Source organism: Molossus molossus, unplaced genomic scaffold (genome assembly GCF_014108415.1).
Source record: "Molossus molossus isolate mMolMol1 unplaced genomic scaffold, mMolMol1.p scaffold_m16_p_7, whole genome shotgun sequence".
In the NCBI taxonomy this organism is placed as follows: domain Eukaryota; kingdom Metazoa; phylum Chordata; class Mammalia; order Chiroptera; family Molossidae; genus Molossus; species Molossus molossus.
The window spans coordinates 20,869,558-20,886,342 of NW_023425401.1; the positions used below are offsets into that span (position 1 = coordinate 20,869,558).

The 16,785-nt window shown below is 38.9% G+C and overlaps 1 protein-coding gene across 5 annotated transcripts in view; it reads left to right on the forward strand.

The window, feature by feature from the left end:
- The first annotated feature begins 492 nt into the window (after positions 1 to 492).
- The window catches only part of SNX13 (sorting nexin 13), a 121,362-nt gene continuing 105,069 nt past the window's right edge, over positions 493 to 16,785 (forward strand). For 4 of the 5 annotated variants that reach the window (XM_036246212.1, XM_036246214.1, XM_036246216.1 and 1 more), the window contains exon 1: positions 493 to 698. In XM_036246212.1, the coding sequence (XP_036102105.1) occupies positions 687 to 698 (12 nt within the window). In that variant the 5' untranslated portion in view covers positions 493 to 686. Of the gene's footprint in view, positions 699 to 1,974; positions 1,999 to 16,785 lie in introns of those variants that run through there. The other variant, XM_036246213.1, reaches the window with a different exon arrangement.

Sequence of the window (16,785 nt, forward strand, 5' to 3'; positions counted from 1 at the left end):
GCGAGCGCCAGAGCCGGAGTCGTTTCGGATCACATTTAAGCCGCAGACCGTGAAGGGAGACGAACCTCCCGTGTGCTCTTCGGTCGCCGCCCAGGGCAATGCGAGGGGGAAACTTTTCCGCAGGGCATTTGCCGCTTTGTCCCCGAGACGCGGGAGCGCCGCAGCGCCATTCGTCGAAGGCTCGGCCTCCGCCGGGCTCGCTCCACCGCAGGGCCGGCCGACCCCGGCGTGCGGTGGAGGACGAGCGATTCCCGCAGGCGTGCGCGCCGGCTCCCCGGCTGGGCTGGCGCTGGGGCCTCTCTCCACTCTCCGCAGTCCCTGATCGGCCGGGGCGCCCAGCTCCACAGGCCCCGCCGCCGGCGCCGAGTGGGCCGCCGGACACCCGTCTCCGCTTCCCCGCGCGCCGGCGCTATGGCGACTGTCACGAGACGCCGGCGGCTCCAGCGCCCGCCAATGGGAGCGCACGTCGCGGGGAGACGCGGACGTCGCTTTTCCAAGATGGCGGCGCGTCCGTCTGGAGCAGCCGGGCCGGGGGGAAGCCAGCGAAGCCGAGTAAAGCCGCCGCCCGGGAAAGGACTGAAGGAGCTGTTGCCGCCGTTGGCGGCGGCTCAGGCAGTTTTCGCTGCTGCTACGGCTGCTGCCATGCGGCGAGGCTAGGGAGGAGCTCACTTCCCCGGGGTGTAATAATGTTAACAGAGGTAAGCGGCGACGGCGGCCAGTGTTTACCTGTGAAATGGGGAAGGGGCCGGTGCCAGCCCGTCTGAGAACATCATTTCTCGAGCCGGCGGGCCCGGCCCTCGGCAGCGGGCCGCGGGGCCCTCGGAGCCGCGGGGATCCCACAAGTGCCCCCTGGATAGGAGCTGTGCTGACTCAACAGAGTCCCACCGCTCCTGCTGCCGGGGCTCTTCTTTCGCAGCTGCCGCTCGCCCGTCGCCCGGCACTGGCCTCCCTCCTGCTGTCGCTACCTCCTAACTGGCCGCTTCCTTCGTGGTGTCCCTTCCACGCTGCTCTGTGGCATCGTGGGTCTCCGCGTTGCCGCCGGTCCCCGTCTCCCCACGGGCTGCCTGAGGGCTCCCCGCTCCAGCCTCCGGCCTCCACGGCCCTCCACCTCCACGCTCGGTCAGCATCCTGGGCTGTCCCTCGGCCAGACCGGGCTGTGTCTCACCCCCACCTTTGCTGCGTGAAGTCCACCTTCTCTTTTCTCCGGCGACACTTGGGTAACCCCCACTCCCACACCCAGTCACCTCTCGCTTAAATCGTGGGGATAAGAAAGTTCTGTTTAGCATCCACCCTCTTGCTTGCTTGAGGCTCCCTTGGTACTCTCTCTGGGGAACAGTGTTTGGCTTGGACCTGAAATGGAAATAGGGCAACTATGCCCAGCCAATCAATTTCCCTTGCCAGTGCCTAATGTCCACCGCAAAAAGCAGAGTTTTGAAGAATCAGAGTTCGCCTTTACCAGCAATACTTTAGGAACTAAATAGATGTAACTAAATACTTGACACAGTGAACACAGTTATTATATGTAGGGGTATATGCTGGGGTAGGCATCATGGAAGATAAATCCCGAAGCTTGTGGATTTAAGGAAATAGCTCAAAAGCTAGTCACTTGAAGTCCTATGAGGATTCCAGTGTCAGCTGTCAGGGACTAGTTTGGGCATCTTTGGGACTAAACTTAGGATAGGAAACAATTATAATGGGCAATGGGAAGGAGTCCTACTTGGGCCAAAAAGGTAAATAAAAACATCTGTAGAGTGTGAAAATATGATAATAAAGGATTTACTTGCCTTTCCAGCTGGGTTAACTCGGAGGAACTTCCTACTTTGGTGTTTATTTGTATTTAATAATCTGTGCACAGAATCTAGCATATGATGTGTTTATTAAATACTTACTGGTTGATTTTAATTCATGAACTTATTTCTAGTAGTTTGTAGTTCACTTTGTATTTCTAAATTCCACAGATTTTTCATTTCTGGAGTTTATTTCATTCTTGAAGATATGGTATGTCATAAACTTCTGTTGTCATTAGCAGTATTAGGTTTTAAAAAAAAAAACACCTTAGAAGTAGCAGAAGTTCTGGTTTTACATTCAGCGTGATATTTTGGTGGGAATAATTAGCCTTATAATAAGTTTTGAGTGGTGTCTCAAATACAGTATTTTATGATATAATCTTTTGGTTAAATTTGGTTTAGGTTAGCACATGAACTCATTTTGTCTGCTGGTAAAATGATAGATAGTGACTTTATTTGGAAAGATTGAATTTTCTAAGCTTTTGTGTTTTAAAATGATTTTGTGTTTCAGTGACATATTTTAAACAGTAAGTCGATGACAGTAGTAAGATGCACTTCAGTGCTTTGTGTGTACCGTGCACAGCTTGTAAGTGGCAGAGCCAGGGTTCCAGCGTTGCAGTCCCTGCCAAGTCTGCTAACCACTACTCTGGAGTGCCTCTAAAGTAAGGCCCAGATTTAATGGTACTTGGATCTTATCTATGGTTTCTAGTAGTCATTTCATAGATAATGAAACTGAAGTCTAGAGACTTGTCCAAGGTCAAACAATTATTAGTTGCAAAGGTGAAACTAGAATCCTGTTACCTAACTCTCAGTACAGAACTCTGACCATTTTGTTCTCAATGAGTAGTTTTCAGCTCTTTTGATAGATTATAAAAGTAAGCTACTTTCTTGTCTGAATATGGGCAGTAGATAAACTGAAAACTATCACTTGAGAAAACTCTTTTGCTTTACTTTTAGTTTTTTGTTTGTTTAAACAGACTCAGAAATAGTCCTGTTTTGAAATAGTTTAGATATAAAAATTTTACTCAGTTACTATAAAATTAGTAGTGTGGGACTCCATTTTACTGCTTCTTAGTGCTAACTTCAGATGAGCAAGTTTTAAGAGATGTGATTTAATTTATGTTAGATATTAAAATGTATAGCCTAGCCAGTGTGGAATAGTGGTTGAGTGTCAACCCATGCACCAAGAGGTCACCAGTTTGATTCCTGGTCCGGGCACATGCCCAGGTTGTGGGCCCCATCTCCAGTAGGGGCCATGCAGGAGGCAGCCAATCCATATTTCTTTCATCTACGTTTCTCTCTCACCCTCTCCCTTCCCCTTTCTCTCTAAAATCAATAAAGAAAAATATTTAAAATGTATAATAAAGAACTATATTATGAAAGATTCTCATGTTCAACAAGCATATGCTGTGCTCAGAAAGTGGTGATTGCACTATCTGCTTGGTTCTTTTACATTTTGACATTGAAGTAGGTGATATTATCTACTTTAGCCCCGTAAGAAGACCAAGGTTGAGAGTGAAAGTGGCTTGCTAGCTTGCTTGCTTGTAACAAGTGATGGAGCCAGCAGTCACACCTGAGTCCTCTTATTCCAAATTGTGTGCTGTTTTTGTTTCTCAGTATGGAATGCATCATTAATTTTTTGTAGCTGATAATCAGCAATATACTATTTTTAGTTTTTTTAAAAACCAAGGTGGAGATTCCAAGTATGTAGACACATAACAGCATAATAATGATAAACATTCATGTGAAACTTCACTTTTGCTTTTTGTCAAACTAGACCTTTGAAACCTCAGAAATGAGAAACCGTGCCGGTGATCTAAAAGAGAAAATTACTCAATTGGGCAAATATGTACAATGAACTTTGAAACTTGTGAAATATGATGGATTAATATGAATTGAAAGTACTCTCCAGGAGATCTTGCTTTTTTTTTTTTTAAATGTCCAGTTAAATTTTTTCCCCCTACTGTCTTTGTCCCTGTTAGTTCTTCTTACTCTTAATGTTACTCCAACATTTGGCAAAAAATTTGTCATAGTGTACTTGAAAATTATTTATTTAATCCCCACTTACCTTTTATCCTTCTTCCCCACTTTTTAAATAAGAGTGAACTTCCATATATCAGAATTAGTTAGGTATGGGATATTTGCCTAGTAATTTGTTTCCGTTAATCTGAATTTTTACAACATTGAATATAATGAAATATTTATCAGTGAGTTTTCATTAAACTATTTAAAACTTTTTTAATGTTTCAAAGCTTGTAGAGTTATTATTCTGAGCATTTATTATTATAGAGAACTAGAGGTATAGAAAGATGTAAGGAAACATGCTAAATTTGAACCAGTGCTATGGCATACTCTGGAAGATGTTTTTGCATAAACACCAATTACCAGCCTATTGACACTTGTCATGTGCTTTTAAAAATAGTGAATAAAAATTGTAGTTATTTAACCTTAGTTGTTTGGGTTGTATGCAAATATAGGGCATTAGTTAATGTTAAATAAAAATGGTTTATATTTTTATTGTTCTGTCCAAATTTATTGATTTTCATGTATTAGCACTAATTCTTGACTTTGTGGTTAACAAATATGATACAGATGGGAAACAATGTAAACGGCAGCACTTTTATTTCAGTTTTTTACATATCCAAACATGGAACCACAGACATGCCTTTGTAGGAGGGTTAAACTGCAACGCTTTTAGAAGTCCCAAGGGAGTAAAATTTTGTGGTTCAGATAAATTTGGAAGTTATTTGCCTAAAGGAAGTTAAATAGGTTTCTTCTCTAGAGGACTGCTCATAGCTTTTGATAGGTGACTTACTCCCAAAGAAGGTGGTAGAATTTACATTATATTGCAGAGTTGTTTAACTTTATTGGTTTTTGTTTCTCTGGCAAACTCTAATACAGAGACCTACAGAGTTTCTTAGGAAATACTGAGTTTTGATGAATTGTTCACAAGGAAGGGGCTCTGGACTTACAGGGATCTTTTTATGTACATACACACACACACACACACTCACTCACGCATTCTTGCTCATAATAAGTGATTAGTGAAAGATTATTACTTGATTTTGTTGATTAATATATTTGTTAATAGAAATATTACTGCAGTGGGTTACTCCTTAAACTACATGAGCAGTTTTGCCCTGGCCGGTTTGGCTCAGCGGTTAGAGCGTCGACCTGCGGTCCTGAGAGACCCGGGTTCGGTTCCCGGCACGTACCTCGGTTGCAGTTTGTCCCCGGCCCTGGTCGTGCGGGTGGCAGCCACTCGATGTGTTCCTTTCCCATCGATGTTTCTCTCTCTCTCTCTGTTCCACTCTACCTGAACAAAAAAATGGGAAAATGTCCTGGGGGGGGGGGGGGGTGATAAAAAAAAACAAACCAAAAAAAAACTACATGAGCAGTTTCTTTAATTGTTAATTAATGACATTGTAAAGGCAACTAACCAGGAAAAGAACCTTAGGTCCATTGTCATTCAAAGTATGTTAAAACCTAGAAAATGTGAGGAGAGGGATCTTTGAATTAAAACAAGTGGACAACTCTTACTTAACATACTATTTTTTAAAAAGTGGGTAAAATTGAGTGAAAAAATAGGCTGGAGTCATGGTAATGCATATTTATGTCTATCAACAAATGATACCTACCACAGTAGTGAGGTAACACAAATGACCTATATATTAAGCATTATAAGGATGAGTCCCAACTTCAGCACTTATTTATGATGTGACATTGGAGAAGTTGTTTGAACTTTGAGCCTTAGTTTCCATCTGTGTAAAATTGGGATAATAATTGCACCTTCCTAAGCTGTCCTCTCAATGTTGTGAAGATCAAATAAAATGAAAGAGGGTATATAATTCTTTGTAAACTGTCAATCATTTATACAAATATCAGTGGTTAGTATACCAGGTTTTTCTTTATATGCCTTGTACTAATATGAATTCAAGTCCTAGGTTCCATCTAGCTTTATGACTCACTAGCTTCTCAGTGGTGGGTGGATCCCAGGAAAAAGAAGGTGTCCCCTGGCCATTGATGTAGTTACAAGGGAGGCAGGGAATAGTCTAAAATAAGTAAAAGGAAAAAAATTGAGACATGATCTACAGACTATTAATGAGGGTAGTTTATTGTGTGGTTGATAAACTGATGCCAAAGAATTTCTGAAAGGGAAGTTCCAAAAAATATTTTGTAAAAGGTTACTTAGTTGAAGGCTAGCAGTTATTTGTGTGTGTGTATATTCAGAAATATTTGTGGGGGAATCTTTCATTTTTAATCAATCTTGGTAATTCTAAAAATCCTGGTACCATTCTTCAAAGAAAAAACTGGTTGTTCAGGATAATTTTTTAAGGCTTTGGTTATGACTTGTACTAGACATTGACTTTTATGGACTAACTTGTTCACCAGACATGAATACAGCTGCTCTGTGGTAGGCACGTGTTAAGTTCTGCTGCTGAAGTGGTGCCTCAGACCTAAAACCTGTCCTCAAAAAATTAACGATCAGAATTAAATTGTGCCAGTTTGGCTATCATTCAACACAAGTCTTGAGGTCTTTTTTCAGAATAAAACAAATAATGTAATTAAAGGGAGAAAAATGAAGAGGAAGAAAAGGTTGGAGAATTTAATTAAAAGGTAATTACTTTATGCCCTGGCTGGTTTGGCTAAGTGGTTAGAGAGTCGGCCTGTGGACCAAAGAGTCGAAGATTCGATTCCACTCAAGGGCTCGATTGTGGTTGGTCCCTGGCCCTGGTCCGGGTTGTGTGGGAGGCAGCCAATCAATGTGTCCCTCTCACGGATGTTTCTCTCTCTCTCCCTTCCTCTCCTTTCCTCCCCCTCTTTCTGAAGATAAATAGAAAAATATCATTGGGTGAGGATTAAAAGAAAGGTAATTGTTTTATTAGCTTTATAACTCCAGGTAAAGCCACCAGTTTGGATGAGATGGCAGCTTTAAAATGAGCTGCTTTTTATTTTTCTTTATTGATTTTTAGAGAGAGAGAAAGGGAGAGGGAGAGATAGAAACATCGATGAGAGAGAATATTGACTGGCTGCCTCCTGCATGCGACACGAGGGATTTGGCCCACAACCTGGGCATGTGCCCTGACGGGGAATTGACTAGTGACCTCTTGATGCATGGGTCGATGCTCAACCCCTGAGTCATACTGACCGGGCTAAAATAAGCTTCTTAAAACTGGAGTCAGCCCATCTCTACTGTCTATATTTACCATGAGCTAATTCACAGTGTCAAGTGAAAGAAAAAGTGAGAACAAAGAAGAAAAATCTGTGAATATGTCATATTTTTCTTGAAAAGACTTAAAATCTCCATAAGAGGTCTACCAAATTTCACTGAAAGACCCATTACCCTGGTGAAAATGATATGTGGTCCCCATAACCTACCTTTCATATATTCATTTATTTTACATTTCTTTTCTACTTGAATATAAACTGCTGAAGATGGACCTCACAGTTGTATTCCCAGTGCCTGGAACAGAGCTGGATGCCTTGAATAGTCTTCACTCAATATTTGTTGAATAAATGTTGGATATTTCCTGCAGTAAAATTAAGGTGAAAGTGAAAAATTACAAAGACAAACACTGTCTATGGTAAATTTAAATGATCACGTTAATTATTTTTCAAGGATTGTTTACTATCAGTGTCCATTAGACATTTATTTAATCTAATTTTTTTATCGTCACCTGAGGACATTTTTTCGTTTTTTGTTCAGATAGAGAGGGAGGGAGGGAGGGAGGGAGGGAGAGAGAGAGAGAGAAAGAGAGAGAGAGAGAGAGAGAGAAACATCGACATGAAAGGGACACATCGAATGGTTGCCACCCGCATGACCCAACCAGGGCTGGGGACAAACTGCAACCGAGATACGTGCCCTTAGTGGGAACCGAACCTGGGTCTCTCTGGACCGCAGGCCGACGCTCTAACCGCTGAGCCAAACCGACCAGGGCCCATTAGACATTTTTAATAGTGCACTGTGATTTAATATTATGTTTGGGACCACAAAACATACACAGAAATGTTTGATAAAAAAAAGTTGAACATCAAGCTTTTATTTAGAATGAGTCTCAATTTTTCCTACTGGAAAAATATCTGACTAGATTGATATTTTTCATATTACCAATTATAAATGCAAGAACAACTTGGATTTTATCTTGTACTTTGTACTGCTTAAATTTTATTATGATTTCATGTGTACCACTTAAAAATTATTCCTAAACTAGCAAAACTGAAAGAAAGCTATGTTTATAGTAGTACAATAATGCTGATTTTTATGGCACTTTGTTCATTGCTTCAGTTTGTATGACCTTTAATCCTATCTTGAAAGTTGCAAGTCTGAGTAAAAATTTGGTCATGGATTTCAACATGGAAAATTTGGGGGCACATTTTTAAGGAGTGCAACTGTTACCACAATCTCTTGACTGAAGTGCCTCTCAGTGTCACATTGTTAGATCATTTCACCCATCTACAGTTCCACTGCATATTGAGAAATAATGTGTGCCAGAGAAGTTCAGTGGTAATTCTGTGTTCAACTGTGAAAATTAAACTGTCTAATGATCTTTAAGTTAGTGTGAGACTCATGTATATCAAGTGGAGTACTTCACAGTTGTGGGCTTATTGCACTGTTTTCTCCAGTTTTCTGAGGGCCCTTTTTATTCTAATGCCTCTGTGAAATCCCCAAAGTGACTCCTGCTTTACTTTTGACCTTAGCCCTGCATTGTTGGAAAGTCCTTGTATGTTTACTCTCTTTCCTAAATTCCTTTTGCTCCAGGAACCCTGGGCCTATTTTTAGCCTGGGTGTGGTTTGGCACAAGAGAGAGTATGTAATTCTTTGTATTGTGACATTTATTTTCAGGTTAGAGTTGTATGACAACATGCATGTGTGGAGAATGGCTTTTGGATTCCCCATCATTTGAGGCTTGGAAATTGTAAAAGTGAGCCCTGGCCAGTTTGGCTCAGCGGTTAGAGCGTCAGCCTGCGGTCCAGAGAGACCCGGGTTTGGTTCCCGCTAAGGGCATGTACCTCGGTTGCAGTTTGTCCCCGGCCCTGGTTGGGTCGTGTGGGTGGCAGTCGCTAGATGTGTTCCTTTCACGTAGATGTTTCTCTTTCTCTCTCTCTCTTCCTCTCTCTCCCTCCCACTCTGTCTGAACAAAAAATGGAAAAATGTCCTCGGGTGAGGATAAAAAAAAAAAGTGATTGAAGTTGTACGGTTTTCATAGAAGAGTTAAGTATGAAATAAAATGTCACCTAATTTTAGTTATTACATAAATTTTGGGAAATCATGGTCTGATTTTAAGATACTATGTGTTCTCCAGCGTTTCTTTAAATCATAATATGTTCTTGATTTCATGTTCTTGATTTCTCTTCTTGAGTTTGAGATGGCATTTTATTCTCAGAATTTTTCTCAGGGTGTTCAATCAGATTACAACTATTAGTACAATCAGCTATTCTTATATGCGATGTTATTTTAATTACTAATATGTAATGCTTTTTTTTTTTTTTTTTTAATCCTCACCCGAGGATATTTTTCCATTTTTTGTACAGATAGAATGGGAGGGAGAGAGAGGAAGGGAGAGAGAGAGAGAAACATCGACGTGAAGGGACACATCGAGTGGCTGCCACCCGCACGACCAACCAGGGCTGGGGACAAACTGCAACCGAGGTACATGCCCTTAGCGGGAACCGAACCCGGGTCTCTCTGGACAGCAGGCCGACGCTCTAACCGCTGAGCCAAACTGGCCAGGGCTGTAATGCTTTTTCTTGACTAATACTAAGTGCTCAACACTTAAACCATTTCAATAGTCAAATCCTGGTAAAAGTTGGCAGAATAAGAGGAAATGGGCTAGAGGGAAGTTGGAACTTGAAAGGTGGAACACAACACATAAACAGAAAAAGAAACTGAAATGGTGTACTTTACAAATAGTGGATGTGCTAATTGCATAGCAATTTTAGTAAAATCAATTTGGCTTAAGAGTATTTTATAATGTATTAAAATGTATTTTATGAGCCAAAAAAAGCTCTTACAGGTTAATGTCTGATAGCTGAGAATATTCAATCAAACAATAGGAATTAACTCTCGAAGTTAGTGAGATTGTCTTGTATTGGCACTCAGAGTGCTAATCATTTATATCTATATGTCTTTCCACACACACATACTTATAATCACAAATTGAACATTCCTAATTTCTGAATAAGAGTATATGCTTTTGGTTAAGAAAGATGACTTGTGCCTAATTTTTTGGATTTGATCTAAGTTTTCTCACTAGGCTTTTTGACCTTAACATTTGTGAGCCTCAGTTTTCTCATCTGTCTCACTAGTAAGTTGATGGTACTTATCCTATAGGGTTGTTATAAATATTCACTGAAATAACACGTTTTAAGCACTGTGAAAAGTGTTTCTCACAGTAACACTTAATAAATATGAGGTTTTATTATGTCCTCAGATATAAATAGTGAGTGGTTTATTTTTATAACTTAGAATTTAATGTTTGAAGCTGTTTTTTGTGCTTTGTTTCATTGAGGAAGTTTTAAAATGTCAATTTAATGCTCTTTGACTCAGATGATCTACTTCTCTTTCTGTTTTTATTAACTTTCTAATTTATGTATTGCATTAAGACCTAGATTTAGACTGAGTTCAGGAGGAAATTAAGAGAATTGATACCTGTATAATATGAATTGGTCATAACTAGAATTTTTGACGAACCAATTATTTCTTCTGGCCATTAAAGCGTTTACTATAGGTGAAGGGAAAGAGAAAATTGCAGTATAATCTCATATTATGTTTTTAAAATGCTAGTGTTATGTAGTTTTCTGCTATGGAAAGTACTGTGATTCTTGTCAATTTGATAACATTTTATGTAAAGTAGCTCTAAATTTATATAAGCTCTTTTGTTGAATTGTTCCTTTTGTAGGGAATAGACAGGTGTGGAATGTTAAAAACCTTTGTGTATAAGTTATATAGTTAGCTTGATTAGTATTAAGAGAACTGTGTAGTGGGTTAAGAAAAGGACTTAGGGCTGAGTTATTACAAATAAACTTTGTACTTATAACTCTAAATATGGGTATTAAGCATATAAATACTTTCAGTCCATTGATACAATAGCTGCTTATCTACATTCATGTAATAGTACAGTAAACTGTTATACTCAAAGAGTGGGGTGTTCATGTTATAACAACATTTTATACAGTCAAGGAGATTATACAGTCAAGGTCCTTTGTGGGTCAATCTATGTCTGTCTCTATTTTCCTTTCTATATTTATTTTTTTCCTTCTTTTTCCTGTCACTTAGTTAAATGTGTTGATTCCCCCCACTCTCCAGCTCTGTCTTTCATTATTTATTATTTATTTATTCTATGTCTGTAGGTCTGCAGCTTGCTCTATCAGTTTTTCCCCCAACCTTTACCTTTTCCTCCTTTCTCAAATCAAACAGGCGACAATAAAGAATTTAACTTTTATTTTTGTTTTTTTAAATCCTCACCCAACAATATTTTTCCATTTATCCTCAGATAGAGTGTGAGGGAGAGGGAGAGAGAGAAAGAGAGAAACATTAATATGAGAGAAACATATCAGTTGGCTGCCTCCTGCATGACCCCGACCAGGGCTGGGAATTGCAACAGAGGTATGTGCCCTTGACCAGAATCAAACTCGAGACACTTTGTTCTGCTGGCTAGCGCTCTGACTGCTGAGCCAAACAGGACAGGCCTAACTTTTATTTTTAAAGTTATACTTCACTTATGGTTTTAAAAATATTTTTTATTGTTAATTTTAAAAACAAAACATTTTATATACATTTTTTTAAAAATATTTTTTCTGTATTGATTTTAGAGAGAGGAAGGGAGAGGGAGAGAGATAGAAACATCAATGGAGAGATAACATCAATTGGCTGCCTCCTGCATGTCCCCCACTGGGGATCTGGTCCACAACCTGGGTATGTACCCTGACTGGGAATTGAACCGGTGACCTCCTGGTGCATGGGTCAACACTCAACCACTGAGCCACACCGGCCAGGCGCCAGGCGATTTTGTCTATATATTTTAAAAACAATACAGTTCAATATAATTTCCATTTATGATTGAATGAATGCCTCTTGAACACTGTTAAGCTTTATTTTTTATTGTGAATTAAGGGATCTTGTAGTACTTTCAGAATCATATTTTTGAAATTGAATTACTGTAGAGCCTTCAGGACTGTGAAGGAAATTTATCTGAATCTGTATCAACTCTAGAACATACCCTGGAAGTTATCTGAATACTAATACCTACAAGATCTACATCATGTTAAAGAGTACCAAGGACTTTAAGGTGTTAGTGATAGTTTAGTTGCTTTAGGTTTTCCTGATAAACTGAATTTTTGAATCTTAGTACATTACTTTTATTTGATTATTCAGATATTATTTGCAGAATTTTGCCTATCCTCCCCATCCCCCTTTAAAATGTTTAGGGTCAGTGGTCAGTGTAATGGTTCAGAACTTGCTTGAATTTTACACCAAGCTCAGTTTATGGTTCAGTTCTATGATTTAGCTATCTCCTCATTCATAGAATAGTTAGCAGTATAACTTAAGTCATGGAGTTGTGAGAATTAGTTATATATAATATGTATTTATAATCTATATATTATATACATATATCTATAATACATAAAGTTGTTAACAAAGTTGCTAGCCAATCCTAAACATTCAGTAAATTATGGCACCGATTGTGTTAGAGGATGCCCATTTTCATAAGAAAGGAAGGAAAGGCTGTGAATTGAAGGCCTAGCTCTCTCTACTATAATAGGCTGTGTTGTTTGATTTCTCCTTGGATTATATATTATGAGGAAAAGTGGGAGTTGAGTAGTGAATACTGGGACTTTTATTCTTGTGGTGTTATAGTCTAGTATGAATGAGGGAGAAAGGGGACCATTTAGGAATGTGGTCCGTTTTATCTTGCTTTTGCACCAGTGAACTACTATGATTATGGGCTCCATCTCCAGTAGGGGGCGTGCAGGAGGTAGCCAATCTATGTTTCTCTCATTGATGTTTCTCTCTCCCTCTCCCTTCCTCTCTCTGAAATCAATAAAAACATATTTAAAAATAAATTAATAAAAATAATAAAGTATTTGCAGTATAGTTTTTGTTTAAAAATTATGTGCTTCTTGAAAAATAAATCACTGCAGAAGTATATTTAGTAAAAAGTATTATTTGCTTTCTCCATTTAAAAAACAGTCTGGGTACTTTCATACCTTTCTAGTTTAAACACGAGAGAGAATTTTCATTAAATTTTTTTTAATTACTCTAAAAGATAGTGATGTGAATTATCTTTTCCTGCTTTTATAAGTTTCTCAAGTGTTTATTTAATTTTTCCAATAGTTTCTGTTTATTCTTACATTTTATACTCTTCTCTCCTTCCCTCTGTCCTATGGATAGTAGTTACTCAGTGAACTGATTCAACATAGAAACCAAGGGCAAGTGGAACCTAAGTGTTAAGATGCCAATTAATCAATGATCAGAAAGGAAAATAAACTGGTGAAGATTATCACTGGGAAAAAAATCTTGATTCATATAACATTGATTTAGATGACTAATCAGAAGATCTATGTATTTAATAATACTGAGAGTATACTGTATGTGCCAAATGTTATACTTGGCACTAATAATATACCATTGAACAAAACATACACAATTTATATCCTCATATGACTTATAGCATATGGTGTATGCAGGAAAATAAACAGGCAGTTACAATATAAAGTGATAAATGAGGATATGGCAAGCAAGTGGTTGAAATGGTGAACCGTCGAGTCCAGTCTTGATAGGGAAGTGAATATAGAAGTGGGCTAAGAAGGGAGAAAGTAGAAGAATCTGGTGTCTGCAACTCAGAATGCAAATGGAAAATAGATGCAGTTGGTGTAACTAATTTAGAACTGGAAGATTGTGGCCAGGGAAAAAGATAATTAATTATCCCATTTCCCATTCAGAGAAAACAAGGTGATGATGAAGTGTGGTTTAGAGTGGCCGAAGTGGAATTGCACGAAAGGTGCTGGGGGTGAAGTGCTTATGATATTAAAAATAGACTGTTGGATGTATTATCCTTAAGAATGTTGAAATAATCCAAGGTTATGTAGTACTTGGGATAGAGAAGAATGTTGTGTGCCACATATCGAGAGTTTTGAGTCCTTTGGAGATCAGTAGTTCTCACTGTGACTGTATATTGGAATTACGTGGAGGACTTTGCAAACTACTAATGCTCTATCTTAACTTGCTGCACATTGGAAATTCTGATGGTTAGCTCCCATTCCCAGCTATTCTGATTTAATTTGTATGGGGTGTAATGTGAGCAGTGGGATTTTAAAATGCCCCCAGGTAATTCAAATGTGCAGGAATTGCATAGGGAGGGGTTTTTATAGGAAGCTGCCTGGAGTTATAGTTGAGAGCGATCCTGCATCATGAAGCAGAGGTACATAATAAATAAAAGAATAAGCAGTCCTTGGGAGGGCTGAAGGAGAAGCAGCTTTTACTTAAAGCAAACTGAAGATTTTTGAGGATACAGATGTGTTTGTTTTCCACAGAACAGAATAAACCATCCTAGAGGGAAGTTTTGATAGAAAGAGAAGCAGCAGGAAGTTGGATAGAGGAGGAGAAAGCAAAAACAGTACAGTGGTTAGAGTACAGGAGAGGATTGATAACTGAATAAATTTAGCTCTTGCAGGTGACCAAAGATAACAGCGCATAGTAGGTTCAGAATTAGTCTGGAAAATACATTCAGCAGACCCCTAGTGACTGACAGACCTTGATAGGTTGAACTTTATTGGAAGGTCTAGCCTTGTATCCTTCTCTTTGTTAAGGGATTTGAATTGATTGTGAAGCGGGTTGGATCTTCAGGACCCATGGAGAGGCACTGAGTTGCATGAAAGGCTGATGTTTCTCAGGTTCCCAGGGACACGGTTAGAGGCCCATCTATTCTGACACTGGCAGGCTGAGATTCTGGAGTGTCAGAGTTTGGTCATTGTTACATAGCATAGCTCCGCTCATCTGACATGCTGCTGTACCTAACAGTGGCAAAGCCTTTTTAACTGTTTCTTTACTTTTACACTTGATACTTTCAGGAACAGTTTTAATTGCCCATTTTCAGATTTGTGAGCAATGACTGATAGGTGTTATTATTATTTTTTAATGTATAAATGGTTTAGATTTAGAAAAGTGAAAAGAAACTTGATATATTACCCAAGCTAACTTCTCATTTATTTATACGTCAGAATTTTATGCATAGAGACTTAAAATGAGTTTCACAAAGAAACCACTCAGCCTAGATTAAAGTATAAACTGTATAGGGACTAGAAATTTATAATTGTTACACTGATTCAAATTTGTTTTAGGAATAAATTGGTTAACTAATTTTATTAATTTGACACGTAACTCAATTTTCTTGTATTGTTAAACTTGGAAAATGAGAACATCAGACATCACTGTCAACAGTACACCTAATTTAATTTTCTTTTAAAATTAAAGCTTTTTAAAATATAATACAATCTTTAAGAGCTGCCCTAGTTATGCAGATCGGCTTTGAAATTACCTTTGAATGAAGAATTTACTTAAAACATCAACATTTTTTCATATATTTTTGGTCAGAATAAGGTAAATAGTGAAGTAGTAAATTTGGTAACAGCTTGATGTAGAAATAAGAAAATTGTTTGCTAAGTGGAAAATAAGACTTATGCCTGATTATAGTATATCATGTTAGCTAGTAATTAAAACCCACTGCTTTTACTAAGCAAACCTGTGTCATGATTAAAGCTTTCATACTTTAAAAAATTCGATGATTTTGTATACAGTGGCCTTATTTCACATGTGTTTGAATTATGAAATTAAAAGTAACTTTTCTAGGCTCTGACACCAAGTAGATGAAGCCTATGATGGGTCATAGGGATTTAGGCTACATCAAAAGGATGCTTTAAAAATATTTATTTACTCATTTATTAGTTTGAGAGAGAGAGAGAAAGGGAAAGAGAGAGAAGGAGGGATGGAGGGACGGAGGGAGGAGGGGTAGAGAGAGGAGAGAGAGAGAGAAACATCAATTTGTTTTTCTTTCCCTTTATTCATTTATTGGTTGATTCTTCTGTGTACCCTGACTGGAGATCAAACCCACAACCTTGGTGCATCAGGACAGTGCTCCAACCAAGTGATCTACCTGGCCCTGGCCAGGGTGCTGTTTTGTTTTTTTTTTAATCCTCACCCGAGGATATTTTTCCATTTCTTGTTCAGGTAGAGTGGGAGGGAGAGAGAGGAAGGGAGAGAGAGAGAGAAACATCGACGTGAAGGGACACATCGAGTGGCTGCCACCCGCACGACCAACCAGGGCCGGGGACAAACTGCAACCGAAGTACGTGCCCTTAGCGGGAACCGAACCCGGGTCTCTCCGGACCGCAGGCCGACTCTCTAACCGCTGAGCCAAACCGGCCAGGGCACAGGGTGCTGTTAACAGCTGGTTTGTGACATACATTTTTATATGGTTTTCCAATATTCTTATTAGCAAGGTGAAAACTGAGGAGCAATTTAAATGGTGCTTGTTTTTCTTTTCTCATTTTGGTTACATTCATTGACTTATCTTATGTTTAGGTGGATATGAATGATACTTATTTTCAAAACTGAATTGATAATTATTTAACAAAAACTGCACAGTAAGTTGATTGTCTTAGTTATCAGTGGTACGTTTCACAATTTTGTTTTACAGATTCAGACTGTTTATCGGAATGTTAATAAGATTTTCTTTGGCTGTGGTGGCTGACATCACATGGGTAAATTTTCTAGGCCAAGATTATTTCTACTATACTGTACAGTAGGAAATTCTGTTAACTCGGGTCAACATTTATGTTGAAATATACCCAAAGCTGCATCTTGAGGAAAATTTTGGCTTTGTTTATTCAATCAGCTTTGTTATATAGTCTGTCACTTAAAAAAGTAGGGTCGTGAGAACACTAATTGTTAGGTTTTTTTAGTTTTTATGGCTTATCTGATTTTTAGGTATATGTGTGT